Below are 11,141 nucleotides of genomic sequence, written 5' to 3' on the forward strand. Positions count from 1 at the left end.
TATTGTAGTGTTTTAGGTATTGTAGTTACTGTAGTTTTTGTAGGTATCGTAGTATTGTAGTTTTTGTAGGTATCGTAGTATTGTAGTTTTGTAGGGTTTTAGGTTTTGTCGGTATTGTAGTTTTTTAAGGTATTGTAGTGTTTTAGGTATTGTAGTTATTGTAGTGCTTTAGGTATTGCAGTTACTGTAGTTTTTGTAGGTATCGTAGTATTGTAGTGTTTTAGTTATTGTAGTGTTTTAGTTATTGTAGTGCTTTAGGTATTGTAGTTACTGTAGTGCTTTAGGTATTGTAGTTACTTTAGTTTTTGTAGGTATCGTAGTATTGTAGTTTTTGTAGGGTTTTAGGTATTGTCGGTATTGTAGTTTTTAAGGTATTGTAGTTATTGTAGGGTTTTAGGTATTGTAGTTATTGTAATATTTTAGGTATTGTAGTTATTGTTACTGTAGTGTTTTAGGTATTGTAGTTATTGTAATATTTTAGGTATTGCAGTTATTGTAGTATTGTAGGTATTGTAGTTATTGTAGTGTTTTAGGTATTGTAGTTATTCTAGTGTTTTAGGTATTGTAGTTACTGTAGTTTTTGTAGGTATTGTAGTTAATGTAGTTTTTGTAGGTATCGTAGTATTGTAGTATTCTAGGGTTTTAGGTATTGTAGTTTTTTAAGGTATTGTAGTGTTTTAGGTATTGTAGTTATTGTAGTGTTTTAGGTATTGTAGTTATTGTAGTGTTTTCGGTATTGTAGTTACTGTAGTTTTTGTAGGTATTGTAGTTATTGTAGGGTTTAAGGTATTGTAGTTATTGTATGTATTGTAGTTATTGTAATATTTTAGGTATTGTAGTTATTGTAGTTTTTGTAGTTATTGTAGTGTTTTAGTTATTGTCGTGCTTTAGGTATTGTAGTTACTGTAGTGCTTTAGGTATTGTAGTTACTGTAGTGCTTTAGGTATTGTAATTACTTTAGTTTTTGTAGGTATCGTAGTATTGTAGTTTTTTTAGGGTTTTAGGTATTGTCGGTATTGTAGTTTTTTAAGGTATTGTAGTTATTGTAGGGTTTAAGGTATTGTCGTTATTGTAGTTTTTGTCGGTATTATAGTTATTGTATGTATTGTAGTTATTGGAATATTTTAGGTATTGTAGTTATTGTAGTATTTTAGGTATTGTCGTTATTGTAGTTTTTGAAGGTATTGTAGTGTTTTAGGTATTGTAGGTATTGTAATATTTTAGGTCTTGTAGTTATTGTAGTATTTTACGTATTGTAGTATTTTAGGTCTTCTCGGTATTGTAGTATTTTAGGTCTTGTAGTTATTGTCGTTTTCTCCTGCATATTTAATAATAAGGACCCTCCCCCCACGTCAGGACTGGCAGTCATGAGACTTAAAACGTCACAACCAGCACGCGGCGGGACACACACACACACACACACACACACACACCCGCCGCTAACGCTTCCGCTGCCGCTGCCGCTGCTGCTGCTGCTCTGCGACGGTACCGGGGCCGCGAGACTGGACTGATCCGCGAAGCTCGGACGGAGAATGGGCGGGAAACCGAGTGGCCTGGATCGACGGCGATGTGACGTTTGAAGTCGTTAGCGGTCGGCTCAGGTGAGGGTGATGTACCGGGACTGAGGTACATCACATCATCAGGTACTACAGGACCCGGACGGACCTGTGGAGGGGTCACCGAGGGGTATGACTGGAGTTAAATATTACATATTGTATATCATATATAAGACATGTTGGGTTTGTGAGAAACGCTGAACAAAAACCAGTTTGTAGTGATTCATGTTGGGGGGGGGGGGGGGGCGTGACTGGTGCAGGGTTTGTTTACCAGGTTTCAGTAAACGTCATCGATTTAATGAGCACATGCGTCGACCAAATATTAGGGATTAGTTATGATCGTTGCGTCACAAAGTGGTCATTAACCACAAATTCAAATATGGGTTTCTGGTCGTAGATTCGTAAAACGGCCCTGATGAGGTCAATCATCAGGTCCTGTTGCCATGGTAATAAGGGCTGGTTCTCTATTATCGTATCTGTATTATCGTATCTCTAACGTATGTCTTTTATCGTATGTCTTTTATCGTATGTCTTTTATCGTATCTCTATTATCGTATCTCTATTATCGTATCGCTAACATCTCTATTATCGTATCTTTAACGTATCTCTATAATTGTATCTGTATTATTGTATCTCTAATATCATATCTCTAACGTATCTCTTATCGTATCTCTATTATCGTATCTCTATTATCGTATCTCTATCGTATCTCTTTTATCGTATCTCTATTATCGTATCTCTTTTATCGTATCTCTATTATCGTATCTCTATCGTATCGCTATCGTATCTCTATTATCATATCTCTAACGTATCTCTATTATCGTATCTCTAACGCTAACATATCTCTATTATCCTATCGCTAACGTATCTCTATTATCCTATCGCTAACGTATCTCTATTATCCTATCGCTAACGTATCTCTATTATCATATCTCTAACGTATCTCTATTATCCTATCGCTAACGTATCTCTATTATCCTATCGCTAACGTATCTCTATTATCCTATCGCTAACGTATCTCTATTGTCCTATCGCTAACGTATCTCTATTATCCTATCGCTAACGTATCTCAGTGATCGTATCGCTAACATATCTCAGTGATCCTATTACTAACGTATCTCTATTATCATATCTCTAACGTATCTCTATTATCCTATCGCTAACGTATCTCTATTATCCTATCGCTAACGTATCTCTATTATCCTATCGCTAACGTATCTCAGTGATCGTATCGCTAACATATCTCAGTGATCCTATCGCTAACGTATCTCTAATATCATATCTCTAACGTATCTCTTATCGTATCTCTATTATCGTATCTCTATCGTATCTCTATTATCGTATCTCTTTTATCGTATCTCTATTATCGTATCTCTATCGTATCTCTATTATCGTATCTCTATCGTATCGCTATCGTATCTCTATTATCATATCTCTAACGTATCTCTATTATCGTATCTCTATCGCTAACATATCTCTATTATCCTATTGCTAACGTATCTCTATTATCCTATCGCTAACGTATCTCTATTATCCTATCGCTAACGTATCTCTATTATCCTATCGCTAACGTATCTCTATTATCATATCTCTAACGTATCTCTATTATCCTATCGCTAACGTATCTCTATTATCCTATCGCTAACGTATCTCTATTATCCTATCGCTAACGTATCTCTATTATCCTATCGCTAACGTATCTCTATTATCCTATCGCTAACGTATCTCTATTATCCTATCGCTAACGTATCTCAGTGATCGTATCGCTAACATATCTCAGTGATCCTATCGCTAACGTATCTCTATTATCCTATCGCTAACGTATCTCTATTATCCTATCGCTAACGTATCTCTATTATCCTATCGCTAACGTATCTCTATTATCCTATCTCTAACGTATCTCTATTATCCTATCACTAACGTATCTCTATTATCCTATCGCTAACGTATCTCTATTATCCTATCGCTAACGTATCTCTATTATCCTATCACTAACGTATCTCTATTATCCTATCGCTAACGTATCTCTATTATCCTATCGCTAACGTATCTCTATTATCCTATCACTAACGTATCTCTATTATCGTATCGCTATCGTATCTCTATTATCCTATCGCTATCGTATCTCTATTATCCTATCGCTAAAGTATCTCTATTGTCGTATCTCCATCGTATCTCTATTATCCTATCTATAACGAATCTCTATTCCTCTTTCATGTTGGAATAAGGTGGCAAATTAAAATTTGTGAAAAAACATTTCAATTGCACTCATTGGATGTTAGAGACTGCAAATGTAGAGCAACATTTTTTTTTCTTCCTGCTCACTCAACCATGTTTAACCCCCGACTGGCCATCACACACACACACACACACACGCACACGCTCGCAGTGAGGCAGAAGATGACACGCTTCAGTTGGCGATTAGCTGGGTTGCAGCACACTTCTGTCCTACTAATGTCATGCTGGCCAGTTAGTTTGATGTTCCAACACATTCCTCAGCTTCCTGTTTTTGTCTCCACATTCAGTCTCATCAATTCTTTATGTCCTGTAGATCAATTATGTAGCATACACACACACACACACACACACACACGCTGACCCAGTTTTACTGAAGAAAATCATTAAACACGTTCTTCCTCCTGTCCTCCTGCGCTGCAGCGTTTCTATTGTCCCTCTATTTGTTTTATCTTTCAGGTTCTATAGCTCCTCATCATGTCTTCCTCCCCCCCCCCACCCCAAGAGCTGCATTACTTTTGTCCCCGCTGTGGTGACCAGGTTCGGTTCTTGTCGGTACCAGAGCTCCGGGCTCACCTGGTCAGCTGGCACACATACGAGACCCTTTTGGTTCTGTCCCAGGTGAGCGCGGTCTCTCTGCCACGCCACATTCTACCTAGCTCAGCCATTTGACAAGAGGACACTCGTGTGCTAACGGGCTGCTTGCACAAAAGCTATTTGAGGCTAAGCTAATCGGACAATGGCTAGTAAACTCAATAGTCCACCATGACCCTGCAGTTAGGACAGCACAAAACTGATCCCCGCCCTTTGAAATATTTGGAACCAAAGGGGAGGGAGGAAGCCAGAGTACCAGAGAGAACCCAGCAGGAACAGGGAGAACATGGAGACTCACCCAGAAAGACCCCGTGCTGCAGCCGGGGCTCCACCCACAACCTTCTTGATGGGGGCCACAGTGAGGACCACTGCTCCACCCACAACCTTCTTGATGGGGGCCACAGTGAGGACCACTGCTCCACCCACAACCTTCTTGATGGGGGCCACAGTGAGGACCACTGCTCCACCGGGCCGCCACTGTGTACTTCAATAATAAGTAGTTGAATGAGGGGGAGTGGAGCGTAGGTCAGCTAGCAGTGAGCGTTAGCTAGCTTAAGCTCACTAATTTGGTATGTGTTAACCTTGCTAGCTAGCAAGCTTGAAATTTATTGTATGTTCCAGGCTCGGGTTAGAAGCTCCAGACCCGGTGCTCTCCTCCCACTGCCTGGACCAGCTCCATCCCAAACACAGACCTCTCCTCTGGGCTCCAAACCCCACAGCCTCCCCCTGCCGATGGCCTGCCTGGGTCTTGCCTCGCCATCGGCTCCACTCCAACTGCTCACGGACATGTTTAGCCCTGCGCCCGCGGGGCTACTGGCCGAGCCCAACACAGCTCTAGCCCTGCCCAAATCTGTGGAGGCTTTTCCTGAGAAGAAGCTAAGCAAGCTGGGGGTCCAGCTGGGCCTGGACCTTGGCCTGTCAGTGGGGATCGGCCTGGAGGAGCGTCTGGGGCTGGGCCTGGATCATAAAATTGCCCGGATCTTCGCAGCAGTGGAGGAGAGGGTGAACCAACGCGTGGGCCGGCTGAAGATGGCGCTACAGAGAAAGGAGGCAGAGCTACAGCAAGAGAGGCAGGACGGAGAACGACTGAGGACTGAGAAACAGGAAGTACAGGAGAAGGCAGCGTACCTATCCAGACAGGTGGGCGGGGCTGAATAATAGCAGTATGTACTAATACGCTGATGTTTACAGTGGTGAAGTAGCATCTGACGTGACTCCTCCAGGTCTCTGCCGCCATGGCGATGATCGAGCAACTGAAGGCTGATCTGCTGGGAAAAGAGAGCGAGCTGAACCAACGCCTCGAGTCAGTATCTCACTTATTTACCTCACAGCAATGACAGACACAGGAGCACGAATGACCTGTGATGTCACATCCTGTTTTATCAGCAAAGATGCTGTGATCACATCTTCTTAAACTTGGAATCAAATCCAGAGATCGATTCAAGAAGCAGGTCCTCACACCTGGAATGTGTGGAACCACAGAGGCTCATAGAACCGAGAGAACGAGACTACGGATATGAGTCAGGGCAGAACACACTCACACACACTCTCACACACACACACACACACACACACACTCTCACACTCACACTGCCTCAGGGCCACTGTCTACTTACATCTGTCACCGCGACAAAAATAAACTACAGCTGTGTGTGAGAGAGAGAGAGAAAGTGTGTGTGTCTGTTTGGCTGTGTTCCCTCGTTAAGGTTGTTTATGAACACCTGATGACTGTTTGGATGAAGACAGTAAGAGCGGTTGATTTTTGGGTTGTTTCGACCATATTTGGATGAGGCGAGGGAGCCGAGAGGAGGGAGGGGCTTGCACCCCACCTGCCAGTCAGAGGCCACACCTTCAGTTCTGCATCCTTCTAAGCCTTAAAGGGCCAGTTGACCCGCAGGCTGAAACCCGCCGGTCTCTTCCCTGATCGGGAGTGAACAGTGACTGAATGTGTTTGTGTGAACTCCTAACGATGTCACGTTGTTGGAATGTACTTGCAGGGAGATGCGGCTCATCGAGCGTTTCCTGAGGGAGACAGCGGAGAAAGAGGCTGAAGCCAAATCCAGACTGCAGGTGGCGCCAAAGCTCTTCTGTCCTCATCTTGCTTTACTGTTGGAAGGCTTTTTTTGTTTTAGTCGAGCGACGGTGCTGTGGTCCTGCTTATGCCAGGTTCAGACTAGAGGGGTTAGCTTAGCTTACCTTAGCATAGCTGCGCTGCTGGCCCCGGTGCTGGGGTTTCAAGCTGTCTATATTATTATAACTGCAGTTAGCTCAATGTGAGCTAACACTGCAGTGTATCAGCAGCTAGGTTAGCTTAGAGATCTTTGGAGACGATATGACATTTTTTTCAAATTATCCAGCAACAACAGTTTTCATTGAACGGTTCAGCTAAAGAGTTAAGATGGTTCCGTTCAGGGGGGCTTGTGGTGAACACCTGCTGTTGTTGGTCAGCTGACGCTTCGGGTTCGTGACTAAACCTCCTGAGGTTTGGCTCACGTTAGCTAATAGCATGGCTGAGCAACCAGAGCAGTGTCTTGTGTTCGTAGCTATGAGACTGGCTGTGACTCTGGTTAGCTGACAGGTAGCTGACAGCTAGCTTTAGCAACGCTAACTATCAGTTAGCATCCTGAACGACATGTTTGAGCAGGTCTGTTTTGCATTCTAGTATTAAAGTGCTAACAATTTAGATGAGAAGAATATTTGAGGCTAACTGGGGTTTGGCTCATTGGGCTGAAATCTTTTAATTTACTCAGTTTAATGAATTGATGTCATTTCCTGTGTTTGTCTTTATTTCAGGTGTTCATTGAGACATTGTTGCAAAGGGCTGACCGTGCGGAGAGGCAGCTGCTGCTGCTCAGCTCACACACACACCACCGCCTCCACACACACACCTACACTGAGCGACACACACCTGCGCCTGGCAGAGGAGGGCGGAGTCTGGATGGCAGCACAAATGACATCGTCACAAATAAGATGCAGGGAACGATCGGGAACCGGGTGAGAAAAATATTGAAGCAAGAATTTAGACAGAAAAACAATGCTTTGTCTTATATTTTCTAAAACTGATAATTCTTATGATAATCATCATTATTATTATTAGTTTTTAAAAAGGGTTGAACCTCGTGCTTTTCGTCGAGGGTTGCATTTCACCAGGTTTCAAACACAGATGTGGACTCTGCGTCCATGAACTTCATACCAGCGTATTTCCAGTGCTCACTTTCCTCCAGCCTCTGGTTTCTCACTCAGTTTTAGAGAAATTCTTTCTCGTTTTTTTTAGAGATTTCTGTTCATTTTCTCCCAGATTTTCAGGTCATTTCTGCTCTTTGCTTCTGACCAAAATCACAAACTCGTGGGGAAAAACGATGATTGCCTGCTGAGAAGATGCATGAACATGAGTTCTTGTCTGTGACGTATATTTCGAGGGTCCAATCAGTGGCGCCGGGTGTGAGCCGGGTCTGAGTCTTTACGTCTCTGGCTTATCAGACATGAATGAGACGGCGATGGCTTTGTCCTCTCCTCTTTTCTTCATCTCTGTCCTCCAGAGGAGCTACAGTGTCTCGGGCTCCTACAGACTGGGAGAGCAGCAGGATGGTCTCCTTCACTACAGGTACCACAAACGCATCATCAGAACCATCAGAACCAGTTCAAAGTTGGATAACCCTCTTTGTTGTGTCCAGTGGTCTGACAGGGCGAATGCGGACCTCGTCTCTGGGTTCGGGGGGTTGGGACGATGAGGGGACGGTCCACCCCCACCACCTCACTCCAGCCTGGTGTCACCAGGACAGAAGGAGAGAGAGGTTCTGGTATGTGAGTTCACGGTCCTCCCTCCTCCTCCTTCTTCCTCTGCTCCTCCTTCTTCCTCTGCTCCTCCCTCTTCCTCTGCTCCTGCCTCCTCCTTCTTCTTCTGCTGCTTCAGGGTGGACGAAGGGGCATGGGGGAGAACGTGGAGCAGACGCCACCACAGCACTGAGGAGGAGGAGGAAGAGGGGGAGGAAGAGGAGGAGGGGTTGTGGAGCAGAGCTGAGAGGAGGCGGCTTGTTTTTGCCAGGACGCGCACACCTGCATCAGGTGAACTCACTTCCTGCTGTTCCTTCAAAATGAAAGTTTTTGGTGACCTGTCCTCCTCCCCTCCTGCAGACATCCCCTCCTCCATCCACTCCTCCCCCTATCATCGTCACGGTGACCGGCAGCTGGGGGTGGACACCTTGAAGCTGAGGGCTGCACTTTTCTGTGTATTTCCATATTTGGACGTGCACTCCTTGCTGCTTGCAGCCGAGGTGTGTTCCGATTGGTGGTTTGTTGCTCGGCACCCGGCGGTCTGGACACGCCTCCGTCTGGAGAACGCCAGAGTGTCATCCCAGGTAGCGGCTTGGTCAGCAGCATGATCAGATCTTTTCAGTGCTGTGTGGTGGCCGACAAGACAACGGAACCAGTGCGGTTGGCGACCACACAGCACTGAAGAAGAACCAGGACCTGGAGGCCTGAGAACCTTCACCTCACTATCAGTGTTCACCACCGCACAAAGACTCAGTTTGTCTTGGTCCTGCAGTTCCTGATCACGTTGTCACGGTGGTGCACGCAGACTCAGTGTGTGGTGCTGGAGAACCTGAAGCCCCGAAGCAGACGGGCCGACGAGACGCGAGAGAACTACTACAAGAACACGCGGTAACTAGCGCCTCCCCCTCACCATAGCCCCGCTCACACACTCCAGGACAGACTGTCCTCATAGTGCATGAACATCGGCAGAAAACATTGTATGTTGCCATAGTAACAGCAGGTGCACATGCCAAGCTGTTGTTTGATGAAGTAATGTGTCCTGGGTTTCTTCGTGGGTAGTGTAGTTGACCAAATGTGCTGTCTGTCAGCGGCGGTGTGGAGCCGGGGGTGGAGGCCCTGCTGCGGTCAGCGGGGGGCAGCCTGCTCCACCTGTCCGTGTCTCAGTGCCCTCACATCCTGACGGACAGATGCATGTGGCTGGTCAGCTGCTACTGCAGGAACGTGGCCATGCTGGCATACAGGTGAGTCCCGCCTTCCTGCTGCACGTCTCGCTGCTGCCTTTGGTCCTCCAAAGTCTGACTGTGTTTGTGTGTGAAGGAGTTCTTCAGACCCTCTGGGCCCGGAGGTTCTCTGGGCCCTCGGCGCCGGCTGCAGGGGCATCAGCAGCCTCCAGGTGGCGCCAGCTCACCCCTGGTCAGTACAGCTCCCTGTCAGCCTTTTGTTGTGACTGGGTCCTTCATCACATCGATCCTTTTCCTTCTTCAGTCAACAACCCACTCGCTTCGGCAGCCGCTGCTTGCAGACGATTGGTCGGTGCTGGCCACACCTCCGCTCACTCAGTGTGGGCGGGGCTGGCTGTGGAACTCAGGGATTGGTGGATGTTGGTGAGTGACAGTGAGAGGCTGCTGCTGCTGAACAGTGTCAAACTTATTTGGAACCAAACTCCATTCTGAAAGTTGATCGCTTGTAGTCATGACAACAGAGCTGATGAATCATGGAGTCCTTATTAGGTTCCATTTCATCTGTGAGTGTGAATCAGTACATGAATAGTGTGTGTGTGTGTGTGTGTGTGTGTGTGTGTGTGTGTGTGTTCCCTCAGTGCGCAGCTGCTCGGGCCTGCAGGTGCTACAGCTGGAGCGTATCGCCAACCTCGGCCTGCAGGTGGCGGCAGCGCTCTGTAACGTGGGACTGAAGAACCTGGAGACGCTGATCCTGACACACACGCCCGTCAGCGGCCAGGCCATCCTGCACGTCCACAGTGAGGTTCACTTCTTGCTCTTGACGGGCCACCCGATGGCTGATTGATCAGTGTTGCGTGTGTGTCTGCAGGTGTGTGTGACAACATCAGGTGTATCTCGGTGGAGGTGGCGGCAGCAGATTACTTTGAGGACCCGGACACGCAGGAAGCTCAACACCTCTTTGGAGAAATTCTCAGCACACTGAAGGTGAGCGTCAGTGGCTGCAAACACTCTGCTGTCCCTCACCCGCTGAGCTGGTGTTCTAGTGCTGCGTTTGGGTTCTGCAGGTTCTTAAGAAGCGTCCGGGTCTCTGTGACGTCCTGCAGATTCAAGCAGATGGATTCTGATGACTTGAGAACGCCGCCGCCGAGAAATCTACCTCCTGAAACTTCAGAGGGGAGAACATGAACTCAGCACATGAAAATTAATTTACATTTTAAATATTTGTACTTTTGAGGGCTGCAGTACTGAAGCTAATGATGGTTAGCTTTAATTCTGCTGTCGCCTGTCGCAGGAATCCCTCGTTCACCTTTAAAGCCACAACGCTTTCATCTGCAGCCTGAAGGGTTCTGTAGATTCTCTTTAAAATGAGCACAAACTCGTTAGCACAACACACCAAAGATATCAATCCATCGATCAATCAGTCATCTATCAATCAATCAGTCCATCGATCAGTCAATCCATCAATCAATCAGTCCATTGATTAATCAGTCCATCTATCAATCAATCAGTCCATTGATCAGTCAGTCCATCTATCAATCAATCCATTGATCAATCAGTCCATCTATCAATCAATCAATCAGTCCATCGATCAATCAGTTCATCGATCAGTCAGTCATCGATCAATCAGTCCATCTATCAATCACTCCTTCGATCAATCAATCCATCGATCAATCAGTCAATGTAGTTGTTGAACACATTGGTTTGTCACGTTAACATCAATAAACGGTCGTCGTGTCACCTCTGGACTCGCTGTCTCGTTATTGAGGTGAGCGGCTCCTGTCTGACTCAGGCTGGTATGAGG

The 11,141-nt window shown here is 45.9% G+C and overlaps 1 protein-coding gene across 3 annotated transcripts; it reads left to right on the top strand.

Moving 5' to 3' along the window:
• Positions 1 to 753: 753 nt before the first annotated feature.
• LOC147239027 (F-box only protein 41-like) lies at positions 754 to 11,076 on the top strand. Of its 3 annotated transcripts, none has more exons than XM_086196749.1 (17): positions 754 to 1,686; positions 4,251 to 4,412; positions 5,007 to 5,525; positions 5,609 to 5,688; positions 6,383 to 6,455; positions 7,179 to 7,379; positions 7,925 to 7,989; positions 8,060 to 8,185; positions 8,299 to 8,450; positions 8,520 to 8,743; positions 8,932 to 9,047; positions 9,248 to 9,400; positions 9,477 to 9,572; positions 9,645 to 9,763; positions 9,979 to 10,137; positions 10,209 to 10,324; positions 10,405 to 11,076. In XM_086196749.1, the coding sequence occupies exons 2-17, from the start codon at positions 4,269 to 4,271 to the stop codon at positions 10,462 to 10,464; spliced, it is 2,403 nt and encodes an 800-aa protein (XP_086052875.1). In that variant the 5' UTR covers positions 754 to 1,686; positions 4,251 to 4,268; the 3' UTR covers positions 10,465 to 11,076. The 3 variants fall into 3 exon arrangements, with proteins under 3 accessions (XP_086052875.1, XP_086052876.1, XP_086052874.1); XM_086196750.1 differs by having other exon boundaries at positions 754 to 1,643; XM_086196748.1 differs by having other exon boundaries at positions 755 to 1,601; positions 10,405 to 11,075.
• Positions 11,077 to 11,141: the final 65 nt, after the last annotated feature.

The sequence above is a fragment of the Aulostomus chinensis genome, chromosome 24 (assembly GCF_037954235.1).
Source record: "Aulostomus chinensis isolate RoL2024-O1b breed Wild chromosome 24, RoL_Achi_v1.0, whole genome shotgun sequence".
NCBI classification, from domain to species: domain Eukaryota; kingdom Metazoa; phylum Chordata; class Actinopteri; order Syngnathiformes; family Aulostomidae; genus Aulostomus; species Aulostomus chinensis.